Source organism: Oreochromis niloticus, linkage group LG15, assembly GCF_001858045.2.
Source record: "Oreochromis niloticus isolate F11D_XX linkage group LG15, O_niloticus_UMD_NMBU, whole genome shotgun sequence".
NCBI classification, from domain to species: domain Eukaryota; kingdom Metazoa; phylum Chordata; class Actinopteri; order Cichliformes; family Cichlidae; genus Oreochromis; species Oreochromis niloticus.
This window is the reverse complement of record NC_031980.2, coordinates 14,052,417-14,072,776: the sequence shown is the minus strand read 5'-3', so window position 1 is coordinate 14,072,776 and position 20,360 is coordinate 14,052,417. Positions and strand designations below refer to the sequence as shown.

At 41.0% G+C, this 20,360-nt stretch overlaps 1 protein-coding gene across 1 annotated transcript; it reads left to right on the top strand.

Moving 5' to 3' along the window:
* The first annotated feature begins 7,003 nt into the window (after positions 1-7,003).
* Positions 7,004-20,109, top strand: dusp10 (dual specificity phosphatase 10). Its single transcript, XM_003446295.5, is given in 6 exon segments — positions 7,004-7,314; positions 8,373-8,802; positions 8,805-8,898; positions 8,901-9,200; positions 13,965-14,333; positions 15,710-20,109. Coding segments are annotated over 5 exon segments (1,413 nt in total). The 5' UTR covers positions 7,004-7,314; positions 8,373-8,418; the 3' UTR covers positions 15,976-20,109.
* Positions 20,110-20,360: the final 251 nt, after the last annotated feature.

The following is a 20,360-nucleotide window of genomic DNA, read 5'->3' as shown; positions in this document are numbered from 1 at the left end:
AAACAAAGACTGTAATTGGTCAATACACAAACCAGAAAGCCCTTACCTACAGATTCTGTATTAATGTACATCAACTCACATGCATCCATTAATCGGATTACAAAAAAGTATAATAAAAACAACATCTCCCTCGTGTCTGCAGCTGTCTGCGCACACACCCACAAATCAGTATAATAAAGTTAAAATCAGTGCACTTTTTGATGTAGTTTTTCAGTTTGGTTTTTATTGTTTAAAAATAGTTTCATCTCAAGTCTATTTTTTATTACTTTCAGTGGTAGTTTTATTTATGTTTTACTACATATTGTATTGGTGGTATTTGCCAGAGGTAAGATTTAGAATATTTAGTACAGATATCAAAATACCAACAACTTGCTTCACTGTGATTTACATACCTCAGTCCTAATAAACTGTGTTTCCTCAGATTTGTCCTTGCACTTAGTTTTCTGGTTTAGTTTTTTCACACTTTGTTTTAGCGTTTAGTTTGGCTTAGTTAGGTGTTATATCTGCAGAGCTGCTGATGTGACTTTTGACACATCTTTTGACACTTTTGTCGTATTTAACATAAAGGGGAAATGTTTTTATACGAGTACTTATGCAGTGCCGTATCTGATCGTTGCAGCTTGAGTATGAGCAAACTTTTTTCAGGTTTGGTTAACTACTCAGAACACTTGAAAGAAAGGCAGATTATGGTCTTGGTGAAATTCATAGAAAGTCTAGAGGTGACTAAAACCACAGTCTATTGTATCTTTTAGATAAAATTTACCTATTGTGCTCACAGTGATTATTTGTACATACGATGACTTCAGGGTTTCATTTATCACAAGAGCATCCACCATGTAACTCTACAAACACACATACACACAACTTTATTGCATATGTATACCTTGCTTAATCAGGGTTTGACCCTGTTTTGCCTCCAGAACTGCCGCAATTCGTCATGGTGCAGTTTCAACAAGATGCTGAAAACATTCTCGAGAATTAATTAATCAATTCTGATGCTCGGTTTGAACTTCAGCTGGTTGTCTTGACCATGTCTACATGCTTAAGTGAACTGAGCTGCTGACATGGGACTAGTTAATTAGATATTTGCATGAAAAGTTCAAAATGAAAGACTTAATAAAACATGGGCAATGAGAATAAGTACTTACATATATACTCTCTGATATGTTCCACAAACACTTGCCACTCTTTCGAAAACAATATAAAAACAACTCTGGAACCAATTGTATCTACTTGAAATCAGAAAAATATGTATATTCAAAATAAGACAAAGGTAACATTAGGATGTTTCAGTTCAGAAATCTGTCATCTGAAATCTCTCATTCTTCAGCTGAATAAACTGAGTGTTTCTAGGAACCAACATTCTTTCCCCTTAACTTGCCAGCATCTAAAATCTACTTCGCCACATGCCATCATCAGAAGCTCCTGATCATAAACACTTTTAGGAAATCGCTTTCGAACATTTGATTGTATAGATTTGGTTCCTGGTAATTCGTTGCAGCTGCTTGATTGTGTAAACAGTTAGTGTTAGTGTAGACTGAAAAACTCTGACAGAATCATGGTGTCAGCTTGACAAATATTTGGTCCTAATCAAACCAACCACACTGGCATAACACTGGTTATGTCTTTACATAACTGGTCAGGTCACGTACATCATGTGTCTGACTTCCCAGCAGACCTCTTAAATGTTGTTCCAAGCTCCTGTTTCTCATTTAACGTCTTATTTAAATACCAGTAAAATGTGACTGGCCTTCATAAGCTCTTCTTGTTATACTTTCACCCAGTTTTTTTAGATTTCTTAAGCCCCCTTTTCTGTTTGTGGTTGTCGTTACAGTGAATAAATCATTAATGGATAAGAATCCAAGCACCCGAAGCGCCTACATATTTTGCACAGCTCTCTAAACTTTCTGCAGCTCTTATTTTAGATACCACGACTAGGTAAATGTCAGCGTTACAAACTTACTTGCTGGCATTGCCTTGCTTATGAGCTTCATGAGAAAGCAAATTTCAGGCAGTCTAGTGGGTCTTTAAATGATTTCTTTTGCTTTTAAAGGATAACTCCTTTAGTCCATTTCTTCAATTACTTAGAAAAACATGGTATTCCCAGAACCATCTAAATGTCCTGTTTTATAAAACTGCCTAAGAGATGTATCTTTTGGCTTTCTAAACCACATATATATAAATTGATGTAAAAAAAAATTAAAAAAATCAGGGATTCTTAATTCTGTCTATTCTTGTTTTTATTATTTCACTACCAGGGACCTGCTATTAATAAACATGGATGTTCTGCCAACCCGCCCTGTATAAATAAAGGCTAGGATAGTTTTAATCTTACCAGGTGTTCATAAGCAGTCTGAGTATACCCGCTTGTTTTGTGAGAAATACACAAATGATTCAATAGTGCATATCTGCTAAAAACAAGTTAGTGTGATAAACCATTTTATTTCATCTTCACACATTGCTTTGCTAAACAGAGTGCTTACAATAACATAATATTATAGTATGATACCAATAAAATGGTCTTCTGAGTTTGGCCTGGGGTGCTGGTTCACTTACACTTAAACACGGTGAAACAGGAGTCACTGGGAAGCTGATCAGCTTTGATCATCTGCATCCATTTATAAATAACTGTACAGACTGCTAATAATAGAAGTGATAATACATGCTCTGCATTGTTTCAGGTTGCCAGTGAGGATAAATAGAGTGCTCAGATTATATTTGGGGTTCGAAGCCAACGAGACCCTTCCACCACAACATAGGTCCCCGTCGTTCAGGGGCTGCGCAGCCAGCCAACTTGGCACTTGCTTAACAACACTCCTGCCAAAGACACCTACTTATTGCCACCAATAATACTGCCACCCCATTCTGCATACAGGTCACTTGTGTTGCGTTACACAAGAAGGCCACTCTGTTTCATTCTGCTGTGTTTTAGCGCTGAAGTTCGGTCTATCTGTGGTCTGATCCAAGTAAAATTACATTTTTATTTGATCACATTGAAAGTATACTAATACATACTTAGTAGATCAATCTGGAGCCTTCATGTAGCATCACACAAAGGAGTGAGTGTTATTATTGCTAAATATTCGTTATATAATTTATTTCTACATATAGGTTTTCTAGGATCAAATTCAGAAACATACCAAGGAAACCAAGCTTGAAAATACATGTATTTTAAGACACTTCTAAATTAAGCACTTTAGACTTGGCCTGATTCTTTTAGACCCCTATTCCTTCTTCTATTTAGAGTCTATTAACCTAGAAAGGTTCATATTCATTGCATTTATTGTAAAGAGTATGTTTCACCTCTGGCCCTTTTGGTAACCTTTACCCCTTTGGAAAACAGCTATGGACACCTAATTCATAAATGGCTTGAGATTCAGTTACAGTTTAAGTATTTCGTGTTTGATAAAAGAGTTGCTCAACAATCTCAAGCTTTAATGTCAACTGCGTGAGTCCACGAGTGGGTGAGTGGAGATATTCACCTGTCAGAGCCCAAAGGAGGAGTTTAGAAATGTTAGAAAAGGGTGAACGGAATAAGGGCTGGGTCTGCTATTTTTAAACATCTGCCCACACTAGTAAGTTGGTTTAACTTGATTTTAGCGATATGTTGGATGGCTTATTTTTTTTATATCCTTTGAGTTATGTTCAGATGGTGTACATCTGGATTTAAATTTCTGTATCAGACTCCCTGTTAGATCATGACTTATGGTTATGCGGCTGTTAAATATATCTACCTCTGAGTAAGGGAGGGTTGTAAGGAAGATGATCATATGCTGTTGGAGAACACGGGAACCTGAAAGGCAGGGGTGTTCCAATCTGTAGAACAAGAATGAGAAATTAAGTGTAATTATTAGGGTGGGTGGGTATTAGTATTATATACTGGTATAAGACATGAGAATATCCTTTGAAGACATTTCTTTTAGAAAATTGGTTCCCAGAGTTACAGCAAGATAAACAAAATATGTTAGATGAGTGTACATAACCCCTGAAGTACAGCACCAACAGTACTTAGGACGCATAAACAGCTCTGGGATATTTGATTACAAAGGCAAGAAATACTTTTCTGACTGGTGGCATGAGTGACTTGCTGACTGATACAGAAAACTGCCGAAAAACTAGGCAAAGTGTGGACATTGAAGATGGTTTTTGAGTTATCCCCTATGCTAAGTCGGCCATTTTGTAGCATTTTGTAGGGATGTAAAATTATTAAATGTAATGGCTGTACTCAGAAGACTTGAGGTCAGACACGTTTTACACAGCAATCTGAATTTAAATGCTAATTAGTTGAGTCAGAAAAACTATGGAGACGATTTATTACTGTGGTTACTCACCACAGAATTGTGTGCCTAGCTAATTCTCAGTGATGTAAAGCGAGCCTGAGTAAAGACCAAAGAGCGAATTAGAGGAATCACTGGAGCTTCTTAACATCTCTTATGAGTCAATTTTTATGCAAATTATTAAGCAGATGAGGTGACTACCCTGGAGAAGCTTCTGCTATGCAACAAACCATCACCACATATCTGAGGCAATGGGCAAAGCAATGAGCTTATAGCCATAAGTCACTGGTCTTCTTTTACAACACATGGATGGCCAGGTGCGTTGCTTACCTGGGGAAAACCTGACACCAGGGTCCACTATGGGAAGAAAGTAAGCTGGCAGAGGCAGTGTGATGTTTTGAGCAATGTTCTGCTGGGAAACCTTGTTGATGTTACTCTGACATGTACCACTTACCTAAGCATTGTTGCAGACCATGTGCACTATTTCATGGAAATGGTATTCCCTGATGGCTGTGGCCTTTTTCAGCAGAATGATGCACCCTGCCACAAAGCAAAAACGGTTCAGGAATGATTTGAGGAGCACAGCGATGCGTTTGAGATGTTGATTTTGGTTCCAAATTCCTCAGATCTCAATCCACTTGAGCGTCTGTGGGATGTGCTGGACAAACAACTCACCTCGAAAGGATGTGTTGCTAACATCTTGCAGTTCAGGCCTCATAGGTCACGGCTGTTTTGCCAACAAAAAATGGACTAATGCAGTATTAGGCAAGGTGGTCATAGTGTAGTGCCTGATCTAAGATAAAACTTAAGAACACTTTTGGAGAGGCCCAGTGCTTAAACTTGATTGGGCTTGAGCCACTGGCTACGACTATGGCTACTTGGGAGCAGCTATGTAAAAAAGAAGGGCCTAAAATCAGGCTTTTGTCTTTGTATGTGATTATCGGTGCTATAGGAGGCTCAAAAAGGCTGTTAAATCTAGGTGTTAGAGGCACTTATTTTATCCCGTGGCACTTTCAACAGTTAAGTGAGTGCTTTCAATAAAGATGTGAAAGATACTGTGACTTAGATAAGCTCAGTTTATGACCAATATATTGGGCCGAAGTAAAATAATAAAAGCATTTTTAAAAAAGTACTTATGTTTGGTGGAAGACGATGACGAACAATGTATCAATGTAAAGAAAGAAACAATGTATCATTCTTTTTTACAATGAAGATCTAAACCAAGACACGGACAAACTATCTATTCATTCTCCATTTCAGTAAACCAGTTCTGGCAGTTGTGTAGCATTCGCTAAAGTCTTTCTGAGTTGGCAATAGACCTTTTTTTCAAAACAGACATCATGACTTGCAGTAGGAAACAGGTGTTGGCTCTTGTTATTTAAATATCTACTGCGGGGGCGGGGCTTCCTAGAAAACGAAACACTTCATATGAGAGGTTAACTGACCACAATGGAGATCACCAACAACACAAAGTGAAAAGATGCAGTGTTATTTATACATTGGTCTAACTGTGTACGTCTTCAGTCTGTCTCACCAGGAAGACATTATATTTTTGCACTTAGTTACTCATATGAAAACTAGCAGAAATACTTCTATGCAGAATGGAAAACAAAACTGGCTGCTTTATTACCACTGCAGCTGGCTAATCACAACATGAACTGTGTGGTACTGTCAAACTGTTGGCTTTGGAAAGTTATTCGTATAAAGGTTAAGTTATACACACCCCTACTAAATCGACACAGGAAAGGTGGTGGAGTGGGTGTATTTCTTAAATTAAACTATCTGATAAACAGCTGAACAGACAGCCATCATGGTAGAGGTGTTCTCAGGATTTTAAAAATGGGATGGCACAGGGGGCCCCACCAGAAATGAGAACATCTGATCTGAAATACATCACGTGTGCCGCCCTGTGCCCTCATTATAGACAGTATTGTGTGAAACATGACAGGGGCACAAGATTCTAAAAACAGCTTTTCATTAACTTTAAAAATCAGTGAAAGAAATATTTAGATTCTTAAGTCAGTCATCAAAATATATTTAACACACTTAAAATAAAAGTGCAATTATTGATTCATTAATGTGTAAATCTAATTAGCCAATCAAGCCAAGACAACTAACTGAATTACAAAGTGAGCATCAGAATGGGGAGGAAAGGTCATTTAACTGATGTGGGATGGTAGTATTTCAGAAACTGACCAAAATCTCAGAGGAGTGTTTCCAACATCATGTTGAGTCTGTGCCACAAAGATTTAAGACAGTTTTGAAGATAAAAAGAGGTTCCAACCTAACAAAGCAGTTGCTCAGTGTAGATTTTAGACAAACGATGAGACACAAAGGCTTTAAAATAAATTATATAAAGTAAAATACTTTATATAAAACACAAAACAAGCATAAGCCAGTTAAAAACTGAAGCAGCACAGCAAACAATTTTTAAAAGGAAACAAAACTGATGTTGTAGCATAACCTAAACCTCTCTTTCAGTAGGCTCTTCACTATAAAAAAATATAATCTGAAAAAAGATTCAGCTTTTCCTTTTCCTACGGTTTAAACGCTCTATTAGACTCCAATAAAGACCAATTAATGCTGTTTGTTAAAGACTTTATGAGCAGCGCGTGAAGGCACCGTGCCTTCTTCCTCGAGCCTCCTGGAGAGACTTTTGATTGGCTGCCAGTGACATCATCTGTACGCGCGGATCGGAGGCCGTTGAAGCGACAACCGACCCCCCCCGCCCCTCTCAGCCAGCCACAGAGAGAGGCAAGCAGCTCGGCCAAATCCCTCCCACCGCAGGGCCGGCCCTGGATGTACGAGGAGGATCAGATTTAATATTAATGAAGTCGCGCATTGGCTCGCACTCGCGTCATTCCCACTGCGCGACTTCTGTAGGCTGGCAGACTTCCTTCTATATTATTTCTGGGCAGCAGGGTAAAAGTACTAAAAAATGTTGCCGAGCCACAACACTGGGACTGACTGAATGGAGGCCACGTTGTCGGGGAGCGGAGATAATAAATCCGTCTACGGTCAACCGCGACACTCACCGGTAAGCAGAAACGCAGGGCAAGTTTGGAAATCAGTGGCACAAGTTGTTCTTGAAATGCACGGTCATAGAGATTTCACGCGATTCCATAATTAATGAAGAGGAATATTCAATTGCTGGAACCATTTTGAGTATATATATATATATATATATATACACACGTGTGTGTGTGTGTGTGTGTGTGTATGTGTGTATTCTAAATTCTCTCTTATTTTATAAGCCCCAGAGGTTTAATGGGCTTCAGTCCTGACAAATGCGGTAAAGTTAAAATCCGTACCTTATTTTTTTATTTTATTTTATTTATTTATTTATTTTTGTTTAAATCAGTCATCGCGTATTAATCTTTTTAAAAAATATTCACGGCGGTGGTGTGAAATTAGATTTCCTTCAGTCTGCAGCTCATCTGATCAGTTAGTCTCCTCCTGAAAGCCATATCACATTCTCGGCACGTTCTCATGCCGGTTTTTTCAATGAATTTGGCCATGAATGATTTCTGCTTTTGCTGAACCTGCACCGTGCATAAAGGATGGCAGCGGCCGGGACAGGCAAAGCTCGGCGGGTGTCTTTACATAATATGCCAAGATGACATGCTTTTAAAATGCTCAGGCTTCTGATCAAAAGGAAATGCCACCCCTCTTTTTTTTGGTACCCCGTCTTTCCATTTGGGTGAGACAAAACTGCAGCGTAGCATTGATGCAGTATTTTATCTTTTCTTCTTCTTCTTTCTCTCTTTACCTCTTCCTGTTTTTGAATCAGCCACACCAGAGTTGGGATGAAAAATTAAGCATCACTAACGTGTGTGCGGTTTCTGGGGGATGATTCATATTAATTACACCCAAAAGTGATTCAGTTACAGGAGAGTCTTGATGATTTCACTGTTTATTATTAGTGGCTGGTCTGTCACACCTAAATGTTCCCACCAACTTGGGTGTCACCCTGCAGGTGTTGACATTACTAATATTTGGCTTCTGCAGCCGTTTCCTAGTTTGCATGGTGTTCAGACAGACGAGGGGACGTCTTCTCGCAGCCGGGATTAATTCAAAAACTTATCCTCTCCACAGAGCGACTTGTTGAGTTCTCAGTGAAAGTCCAGTCCTCGGTCTCCCCATGCCTCCATCTCCCCTCGACGACAGAATTGTGGTGGCGCTGCCAAGGCCAATCCGACCTCAGGAACTCCAACTACGCCTGGACACCAGCTACCTGGACTCCATCACCACCAGCAGCAGCGACAAGACCGTAATCAGCACCACCGTGGTGAAGATCCGGGCGACGGCCAATCTTGTAACGTATATGCCCTCATCCAAGGGCTCCACGCGCTCATTGTCGTGTGGATGCAGCAGTGCCAGCTGCTGCTCTGTCACCACCTATGAGAAGGACAGCCAGAGCCTCAACCACAGCCAGGTGAGCGCCAGTAGCCCCAATCTCAGCTACGCCGGGCCCCCTACCCCAATGGTCAGCAGCCATGAAGCATTAAGTGCCCCAGTCTCGCCCCGGGCACGCCGAAGGCCCTAGCCACCGTGAGGGTCATCCACCCCAATGAGCTGGCCAAGCGGATAACCTGCTGCCCCATGGGTCACCCTGTGGGCCCGTGCCGGTCATCATCGACTGCCGGCCCTTCATGGAGTACAACAAGAGCCACATCCGGGGGGCCGTGCACATCAACTGCTCTGACAAGATCAGCCGGAGACGGCTGCAGCAGGGCAAGATCACTGTGCTGGACCTCATTTCCTGCCGTGAGGGCAAGGACTCTTTTAAGGGCATCTTCTCCAAAGAGATTGTGGTTTATGATGAGAGCACCACGGACCCGAACCGGCTGACATCCACTCAGCCTCTACATGTGGTCCTGGAATCACTGAGGAGGGAGGGCAAGGACCCAATCATTCTCAAAGGTAACACCTGAAGTAGAAGCATCAAAGTGGGAGATAAGTGAAAAACAAGCAACTAATGAGGGCTTTCATTTACAAAAAGGGGGTAGAAACCGCAATTTCATGGGGTTTAGCCTGACTTTGGAGGGACTCTGTAGCAAGTGTCTGATTTAATCAGCGCTAGAAGCTTTGTCGCAATATAAACTAACATGAAACAAATGTGGTAGAATAATAGTGTGTTTAAAGCCTCCTAAACTTGTGTCTTTATTGTTCGGGCCAGTTGATTTTCTTTCTTTTTTTTGCCTGTCACCACAGCATTTTAGTTTTATCACCCAGTGAGCTGTGGACTTAAGCCTCACAGCAGTTATAACACCACAGATAACGGCTTCTGCATCCACTGCCTGCATCGCGCTCATGCATAAACATATGCACACGCTCTTTAAGAGCTTTCTATATGACTCGCTCTCACCTTTTTTTTTCCCTTTTATTTTATTTTTCTGTTTTTTGCAGAGCGCTAGAAGCAGCTGTTAGTAAATAAAGCAGCCTGGTGAGATAGCAGTCCCTGGGTCATTGCCATGTTTTCTATCTTTGGTTGGTGTATTTGAAGCTGGGGAAGTATGTCGTGTTTGGCGGGTTTGGGGGTTGGGCTGCGAGTGTTCCTGTATGCCTCCCAGTCACAGTCTAGCCGTAAGATCACAGCACCTTGATCTTGTCTCTTCTCGTCTGTTGCTTTCACTTGTTCCTCTGGTCCTCCTGTGTACTTTGATAGACAAGGCTTCTCCCCAGTCTCTCATCCTGCACGGGTGTCTGTCTGAAGCTGCCTCAGTGGGAGGAACAGGCAGACTGTCTTGCTCTTTCTTCCTCTGGTTTAATTCTTGCAAAATGCGAGCATCCTCTCTTCTAAAGGGGATCAAATAGCACAGGCTCACTTTCCTCCACTTTTATCAGCATCGGTGATGGCCAGTTTCTGCCTTCTCGTCACATGTGTTATAGTATGTAATATTTCACTAAAAACCCTGAACATTTTTTTTTGTTGTTGCTGTAAGGGCTTTGATTTCTGTATCTTAAAGTGCAGCCATGATTATTCTTTACTTCCTTAAATTATTTGTAGAAATGTGTTATTTCAGGCAGCAGTAAAAATAACACATCTGGAACATGCTTGTGCAAATGCTGTTGAATAATTTACCCAGAGTCTGTTATTTTAGAGCTACCAAACATGTCTCCATCATGATTTATTGTAAATATGGCCACGGTGTGTGTCTCTACCTCACTGGAAACACAAGATCTACCGTCCCCTGTCCCGCTGCAGCTAAAAGCAGATATAGGTTACACCTAATCCGTCAGAATTGCCATAAACAGCATGTCAGTAGTGTTGGAGGGTTTAGGGTTAGGGCTGGAAAAAAGCAGGTCTGTGGTGCGAGAGGCCTTGCGAGGCAGAAGCGGTAGCTTCTGAACAGGAACTGAGCCAGTGGCTTATGAAAGTGATCGAGACACTTCTCGTGTTTTTCACTTTTGTCAGTTTTAGTCGCAGATAATGACAGACAGTCACACTTGGCAGACTTCATCTCACGGCACCGTGCTTCTTCTGGGGGTTTTGCTGTTCTCGGTTTACTATGAAACGGTGTTATCAGCTGAATTTGAGAATATAAAGATGCTGATTCAGTTTGAGCCAGAATGGATTTGCATTGTTCACATTCTCATTTGCATTGTGCGGCTAGCTAAATTTGTTTTTCCAAAATATAGATTAAAATGGCAGATATTTGCTTGTCACTAATGTTTAATGGAGTAATAATAGAGTCACAACAAATTGCAATAGAGGCAGCTTTTATTTACAGCTAAATAATTTGCTTTTGTCTGCAAAGGAATGTGTATATCGCCTAATGTTTTAGAGCCTTTGTTGAGTTTTTGCTCAAAAACTGGGAAAGCCACTCTGAAACGCTCTTTAGTCACAGCTAAAGGTGGACAAACATTTATATTTCCACAGATATATATTATTCACGGCCACCTGATGAATACAAGTAAAAATGTGCACATTAATACCCCTGTTTTAGTGTTAATTTTGGTCTATACCAACTCATGATGGATAGCTTTCCCTTTAACCTTCCCTAATGCTCCACAAAGCTTAGAAGCCTAATCTTATTTATTCTTTCATTTAGCTTTTATGTAGTCATTGTTATGAATGTTGAGACAGACTCATACGAGGTCGTCTCATAAGCATGTAACTTCGTAATGAGCTTCTGTAATGTGGCTTTATTTTGACGTTTAACTGAAATCAGCCTTCCAATAAGGTTAGTCAAAAGAACGCTGTTATTATAATAATAATAATGAGTTACCTCTGCAAAGTAGAGGTAAAAGTAAATGGTCAGATTACAGCTTGTAATTTTTCAAATTTTGGTACATTTATGTTATGTAGCCATTTTATAGAAACACCCTGGTAGTACTGGGTTGGACCTCCTTTTTGCCTTCAGGACTGCCGCCATTCTTCATGGCATAGATTTGACAAGGCGATGGAAACGTTCCTCAGAGATTTTGGTCCATATTGACATGACAGCATCACACAGTTGATGTAGATTTGCTGCACATCCATGATGTGACTCTCATGTTCTAGTACATCACAAAGGTGCTCTACTGACTTTAGATCCAGTGACGGTGGAGGTCTTTTGAATACAGTGAACTCACTGTCATGTTTAAAAAACAGTTTGAGATGATTTTAGCTTTGTGACATGGCGCGTTATCCTGCTGGAAGCAGCCATCAGAAGATGGTCATTAAGGGACATGGTCAGCAACTCACAGTAGTATTTTAGGATGTGGTATTTAAATGATGCTCACTTAGAACTAAGGATCCCAAAGTGTGTCAAGAACATATCCATCAGTATATTACACAGCAATCACCAGCCTGAACCATTGATACGAGGCAGGAAGGATCCATGCCATCATGTTGTTTATGCCAAACTCTCGGCATGCCATCTGAATGCTGCAGCAGAAATCAACACTCATCAGACCAGTCGGTGTTTTTTACCAATCATCTGTTCAATTTTGGGAGCCCATGGAAATTGTACTCTGTTTCCTGTTTGTAACTGGAAACAGGAGTGGCACCCAGTGTGGTCTTCTGCTGCTGTTTGCATACTTCAAGGTTTGACATGCTGTGCATTCGGAGAGGGTGTTCTTCACACCTCAGTTGTAACAACTGCATTTTCAATCAGAGAACTGCCGCTCACTGGATATTGTCTGTTTTTTCATACCATTCCCTGTAAACCAGAGAGATAGTTGTCGGAAAATCAAAGTAAATCAGCAGCTTGTGAAACACTCAGACCAGCCCTTCTGGCACCAATAACCATGCCACGCTCAGTCACTTAAATCACCTTTCCTTTCCATTCTGATGCTCAGTCTTAATGCATCAGTGCATTTAGCAGCTAAGGGATAACTCCTTCACGAGCTGGTGGAGACCAAAAGGAGAGCTAAAAGTAGAACAGGGCTTATATTCTTGAGAATATTTAAATGATAAACTTTGCTTGATATAAATGTATGTTTAGTCTTCTGTTGAGAGATAATAATCAGTGAGAGGAAAAAATGTCCTAATAGTTTTATTTCTTTAGGCAAGAGTTTTCTAAAAGGCCATAAAAATACAGATACAATATAGCTTTATTTAAAAATAATTGTAAAATATTGTGATTTCTCTAACTTATTTAACAAGAGTTGTACAAATGATGCAAGTGCTTTACCTGCACCCCCGAAAAAGCCCACAAAAACATTAACATCATGAATGTTATTATTCATGTTATTATTAAAATTGGCCACTTTTTTGGGCATTTTCTAAAAAAAATAAATAATCTGGAAATGAAATCCATTTCAGTGGAAATTCCCCAAGGCGTTTGAGCGTTGAGTTTGGTGTTACAGGTCCTGTGAACACTTCCCCTTCTTATATTTACCATAGTGTAATTACTACCATGATAATGAGGGCTTGGCGAATATCATACCACGTTTAGGGTGATGTCTTTGTTTAACAATGGGGCTGCTTCACGATGGAAACCGACAGTTGACAGGAGTGTCACCTGCTCTCCACCACAGGGGAAGTTGTATGGTTGTGCGATGACCTCACATGGCATTATGTCAGCCCTTGTACTGTGAACAATACATGAACTGATACTTGGACCCCTCCCCAGAGCTCCAGTGCTGAAGGGAACCTTTGGCTGATGGTATCACTGGCGCAAACAGGTGCAAACCGGTTATTTGGAGAAGTGAAGTGAATAGTGTATTTAAAACTCAGTGCACCTATTTACCTGCACATTAACAGGTAAACAGATGCGCCTGTGTGTACATGAGCTAGTGGAAAATGTCCCGCAGGCAACTTTGAGTCTGGTTCTCAAAACAAGTTCACTTGACGGGAGCGTGCCAATCGCTTCATACTAATATCTAAATGCAGCATTCAAATCAGAACCAAATATAACAGTGGTGTCTGGGGTTTGTTATGTTTCAGGGCTTCAGAGCTTTAAAGCCAGTTTTTGTTGCTTTTATCAGATGTGTATGCAAAGCTCGGTTGTCCTGCTTAGCTGTTTCGTGTGTCATGTGGTGGTCAGACGCATAAGCATGTTTATTTTTAGCAAAACTGCGCTCCTGTGAGAATTGAACCTTTAACCCGTGCCATGTCAGCTTCATGCTCTATCCGCTGACATCAAAAGAGTCCAGTCTGGATTTAGAAAAAACAAACTGAAGAAAAAAGTGTTGTTTGAGAGGTTTTTTTGAAGCATTAAACCCGCCCTACATCAGCCTTTCTCTCTCCATTCACAGGAGGCCTTAGCAGCTTCAGGCAGAGCCATGAAAACCTGTGTGAGCACTCGCTGCACCTTCACGAAGGCTTGGACACGGGCGCAGCTGCTGGCCTGACGGGGGCTCTACCTCACTCCCTGCCCTCCACCCCGGACATAGAGAACGCAGAGCTGACGCCAATCTTGCCCTTCCTCTACCTGGGGAACGAGCATGACGCTCAGGACATCAACCTGCTGCAGCGCTTGAACATCGGCTACATCCTAAATGTAACCACCCACCTGCCGCTCTACCACTATGACACGGGGCTCTTTGTCTACAAGCGCCTGCCTGCCACCGACAGCAACAAGCAGAACCTGCGCCAGTACTTTGAGGAGGCGTTTGAATTCATTGGTATGAAAATCACCTCTTAGCTTCACAGTACACATTTGGACTCTCAAGCTTGGACAACTCACTGGGAAGCTGGTGTGTCTAAAAAGTCACATGACGCAAAACTTTCACTGCTGGTTGCACAGAGCTGTCAGCGGTTAAATGAAAGTATATTATTTACCATCTTAAATGGTTTAAAAATGTGCGCGGGGGGGATCCGTTACCTCATAAAACAAGCAAAAATGTTGGTTCATAAACTGTCCACATTAGAAGAGCTCACATTGTGTCATGTGAGGTTATTGCACATAGTATAAAAATAATCTGTATGTAATGAGTACTTCCTTTTGTGTGTTTTCTTGTAAATCTTCTCGTGACTCACACTTATTTCTTTAAATTCTAGTGCAGGAACCGCTTGGTTAAAAAAGGAAAGGTCATGAATCATCCCTCTGACACTGGAATAGTTAGTTTAGAGCAGCTCGCTCTCACGTCCTTTGAATGCAATCACTTTATTTTCTGAAGGTTATAGACAAAATCTCAGAAATTCGGCATTGTTAGACGGATTCAAAAGAGTTTTTGTTTAGTCTTGGGTTGAAGTACTTTTAAAAGGGATGAACTGATTCACCTTTTTTCTCTCCCTTATCTCATACATACTCCAGCCCCCTCCTTGCAATTAAAAATTTTAATGTTAGGAACACAAAGGGATATTTTATGTAAGGAAACAATAGTGCTGTTTTTTTCTCATATGGATGACTAAAGTTTGTTTAAACTGGATGGCTCACAAAGTCTGTATAGGCAGGAGCTGATCTATTGAAATTTCTTTGCTGCCTGAAGGGAGGAAGGTCCTAGATCTAACTCACAATCAAAATCTCCACTTAGCTGAACGGAAGGTTTCAAATTACCTCCATGTCCTGGCATGTTGTATCCAGTGAATTAGATCTGTAGTTGATGAGCTGCTGTAATGCAGTATTAACTCTTTCCTCATAAAGACGACATTTGACGACCTGCCCGTACCCCTAATGACGAGTTTTAAAACCTCTGTATATATCAATGAAGATGAGATTTGATGACCATTAGAGTAGTTTCCGGGTTTTTCCAAGAGTAGCTGCATAGACGGAGGCCATCCTCAGTAACTTCTGAGGCCGATCTAGTCATTTTGTTCTCTAATAAGGCCTGAAACATGACAGAAACCCCTCAGTTCAGAAAAAGAGCCTTAAAGGTAGCTCCTAGTAGCATTTCACGGTGTAAAGAGTTAAGTAGATAAAAACAAAACCTCGTAATCTAAAGTTCAGAAATGTTTAGTCTCTGAACACCTGAAGCCACAAAGGAAGGTTCATTATCCAATCATGTGTGATGACTGGACTTCCTCATGGGCTTTAACTGTTTCCATGTTCTTTCTGCAGAGGAAGCACACCAAGCGGGTATGGGCCTCCTGATCCACTGCCAGGCAGGCGTGTCTCGTTCAGCCACCATTGTGATCGCCTACCTGATGAAGCACACCTGGATGACCATGACGGACGCCTACAAGTTTGTCAAAACCAGGAGGCCCATCATCTCCCCGAACCTTAACTTCATGGGCCAGCTGCTGGAGTTTGAGGACGACCTCAACAATGGAATAACGCCACGAATCCTCACACCAAAGTTGATTGGTGTGGAAACCGTCGTCTAGATTAACCTCTCGACCCCTCCCCCTCCAATGCTCGCACTTGTACCAAGTCTCCATCTGCCAGCGGAGACTGGCTGATCTGAGCCGATTTGGAGTGTGAGAGTCGCCGAATTTTTCTTGACTCTCGAGAGTGCCAAAGCTCTGGGTCAGTGGCGAAGAGAAATGCCAAAAATCCCCACTGTTTGGACCTGGCTGAAGTCCCAGAGGAGAGAGCTAGAAAGACAGGATGCGGTCGGTGGCGAGCTTTCCATTTGTGACTGCAGAGGAGCTTAAATGACGGAGAAGGAAATCTGTTTGGAAAAGAGATTCTGTGCGCTTAGGGGTAGATATTGACAGAAAAAACTCTTAAAGCTCACACTGTGGCACACAGTTTATGTTTGCAGACTCAGGCGGGGTTGGCCACGGCAGTGCCTGTCCAAAAAAAACAACAAAAAAAAAACAAATAAAGACTTGTTTGGTGTGTTAATGTTGTTTTATTTTTATACAGGGGTTTATGGGGGTGACCATGACAAGCCCACAGCGGCTTACTGTGCAATAATTTCAGAGTGGAATGCAACTGAGACCTTGATCTTATGTGTATATATCGGACATGATAATACAAAATATTTCCAGCTCTTTGCTGAACAACGGTTTTGATGTTAATGTAAATTACTGTTGTTCAGTTCAATGTGCATAAGTATGCTGTATTTTAGGCAGAGGTAGGAGATGGGGGTTGGGGGGACTTGTGGGGTTTTCGTCCGCTGAAACAAAATTCATACTGAGTGCGTTTGCTTCACTATCTTCATTTCCCATTCCTGCATCTACATATGCATATCTTTTAGCAATATACATAGCAATGGACAGCCATAAGAGCTTTTCTTTTTTTTGAATGCATGGCTGCTGGCAGTAGAAGGAACGCTTTGAAATTACAGTGAATATTGTCAAACAGGGCTACTGGAGTTGTTTAATGTAACACAATGGAGGAATATCACTGCCTGCTTCTGTCTCCTAGTCGTTTTTTCGCTCCAGTTCATCCGTGAGCCTGCTCTGTTGTACTGTTAAGTCCCCGTTGTGGCCTCATCTTATGTTCTTGTCAGTGCCCTATATTTTGAGCTATGGTTCAGCCGATTCTAAGGTAGCAAAGTTGAGGTACAAAAAAACCCCTGCACTTCCACTCGTGGGTTATAGTTTAATGTGACAGTGAGGGTGGTGGTGTGGTAGCAGCGTGACCATCGTCTAATCTCCTGCAACTCTCTGTCACGAAGCTACAGTTAAGTGAGCTCTTCTTCCTTGCATAGGCAAGCGCTGCTGTCACGTGCTGCTCTAGTGCCTCTATCAATGCCTTAATTCATGCGTCACCAGTGGGCCTGCGCATGGCACTCTTATCATGTACGCACGAATGCAGAACACGCAGAGGTCAAATGTTAGCTCCCAGGCAAAACTGCCCTGCTCCTTTGTCTCAGCTCTTTTCAGACACGAGAGACTTCACATTGCCTCGCTAACCTGTATAAATGATGGCATTCTGTCATTCGGATAACATCTTTATGTTAATGCTTCTCACCGCTTTGTGCAGACATGGCCAAAGAGAGTGAAGGAGATCACACTGATCACTTCTTTCATGTGTGGCGGGTATCGTTCTCATTGAGTTATTAATCAAGAGAAGGCACACTTTTGAACGTCTCGTCGCCATTGCCACCAAGAGCAGGGTCTCTGTCACTCTCTGCGCATCTGTGTGTGTGCTGCAGGGTGCTGCTGAGAGCCCCGTCCCTCCCACAGGCTCAGAGAAGGAGATCTCTCTCTCTCTTTCATTGAGAAGAGCAAATGCATCATAGAGGAATGTTTTAATTACATCCGTTAATTAGATGCTGAGTTGGTGAGATAAAATGTTATTTCCATTTTCTGACATTCGGGGCATTCTCTGGTGAGCTGAGGCAGCTCGCAAAGAGAAACACGCTTGTCTGTTAGGATGCATGCAAAACTGCTGTAAAGCGGTCAGATTAATAGAAACGTGAGTGTCTGAAAGGAGCTACACAGACATCACTCTTCTAAGATTGTTTCCCTGGAGGTTAAAATGCTCTTTGTGTGAGTCCAACCAAGTGGTGGCATTTGAAAGGAAATCTAATTGTAAATGAGCTCGGCACGATTATATGCACTTCCTGCTTCACTAATATACTCACCCCTGACCCATAAAACAACAAATATATTAAGACTCTACTTGGTAGACTTCGCTCTCATTCATGTTGTAGATTTGCCGCGTTGCTGCTGCACATGTGCTGAATTTTGCATTCATCCTAATTTGTCTTGGCGCATTTGATTGTCTCACCTGTTGAGTGCTCATGGTAAAAAAGGAAGCATTTACCTACCCAGGTGGGATGAGCTGCGGTTTAAGCCTTTCCACTCATAGAACCGATCAGTCACTAAAGACCTCGTCTAGAGCTAAATGTGTGCATAGCCATAAAATATTCAGCAGATCAACACTGTTGGAAAATTTAAACTCTCCTTTTCAAACAAAGAAAAATTGCCTTGTTATCGCGTGAAAACCATGCGTCTTTGACCTAATTGGTTTAGATTTGATAAACCCAAGGGCTTTCAAAGTTTTCCCAGTACATAAAAGAGCATGTAATCTTTCAACTGAAGTTAAAACAAACACCCAGTGATTTATGCCTTCTTCCCGAGCTGATTTGAAGCAGCTTCCTTACAAATTATGGTCCCAGTTCTCTTTATAGTCATAATGTTCTTCTGGTTTCTGTTCAGCTCTCCACTGTCTGCATGAAATAAAAGGCATGCAAAGAAGCACAGGGCTAAGTATCAGTGTCGAAAAAACATCTGCTTTTCAGTCCACTGTCTGTAAACAAATTATATCTTAAAACCAAACCCGAAGGTTTTTTTTTCATTGTTGTTTATTCAGTTTTGAAGAAAAAGTTCAGTCGGTAAGATTGAGAAGTTTTCATAGCAAAGTGAATACACATACAGTGTACTCAGTAAGGCTTTACAAACCAACATCCACGACAATAAGCTTGAAAAAAAAAATCCCTCATGTGAAATTTTCATGCTATGCAAAACGAACGAATATATAACGGGCTGTTTTCAGCTATCGTTTGATAGTTTCGAGGTCTCTGTGAACATTTCGAGCATGAATAACAAGTTTGCAGCCTCAAAAAGTGAGATTTGTGTGATTCACCGACAAAGAAGTTTAAAAAAAAAATGTCTGTCCTTATATATGTATTTTTTGTTGTTGTTGCTGTTGTCACTGGTGTCTACTGGTGCTTTACAATATCTGATTATGATGAAAAGGTATAATAATAATAATAATAATAACCATTTACCACATGTTTGTAGATGTGCATTTATATTCGGTGACTACCATTTGCCAAAAAAAAGAAAAGAAAGAAAAAGAAAAAAGAGAGAGCTTATTATCTGAGCCATTGTTGTAAAGGAAAACTATACCTTTTCATCCCATCTGCTGATTCTTACAATTGCAGAGGCACATGGCTTTTTTTCCCTTTTTTTTCTAAATGTAACGATCTATTTGACTGAATAATGTAACCGTCATACTGTACACTGCTCTCCGGTTGGAAACGAAGCATGCTGTGTGCTCCTGGTCTGTGAGGGACACTCGCAGTCATTATGGTGCTGTCTGTTTTTTCTCACATTGCTCTTTCTGTAGAGGTCATCGCCAGACTGACAGCTTCAAAAAGGCATCTGGGTCTGTTCCCTTTTATTCGGAAATATGGTTCTGTATTAGAACAATATCAAGCTGTCACGTTTGATGTGCACTCTTTACGACTAGACTTGTTTAAGAGTCTCCGGTGACAATGGGCTTCACTCTACAAGTCTCTATATCTTTCTTTGTGTCTATAGTAAACAGTCAAATATATACAGTATATAAATATATATCTATTTTCTTTGTATGCATATATTCATTACTATTTTTGCACTGACCTATGGACAGATGGATTTATTTTTTCCACAAAGGGTGCTATTATAACGGAGGCCTTCTCCCACACCTTTTTGCATGACTTGCTCAAAATTCCTCGACTGGTCTGTCATCTCTCCTACTCTCCTCCTACTACTCCTTGAACTGTTGCAATTGAAGCACTGTAATTTTGTAATCCCTACTCGTGAGCTTTGAAATAAACAGGGAGGCTTGAAATTTTGTTTGGTGTACTGGATGTTTTTCTCCTTACCGTCTCAACAGTTCTTCAGCCACTTAAGTTGAAAGACAGCCAGTTTCGAATATATTTTACTGGCATTTAATTTAATTTGTTATTTAATCTGTGACACATGTTTCACGTTGCATTTAAAGCTATTTATATGAAGAAATGGTCAAATTTCTGTGTAATATTTGACTTGCCTGACAGTCCTCTCAGCTAGATGAGGACTTTTAGCATATTGCAGCTGACTGTTTT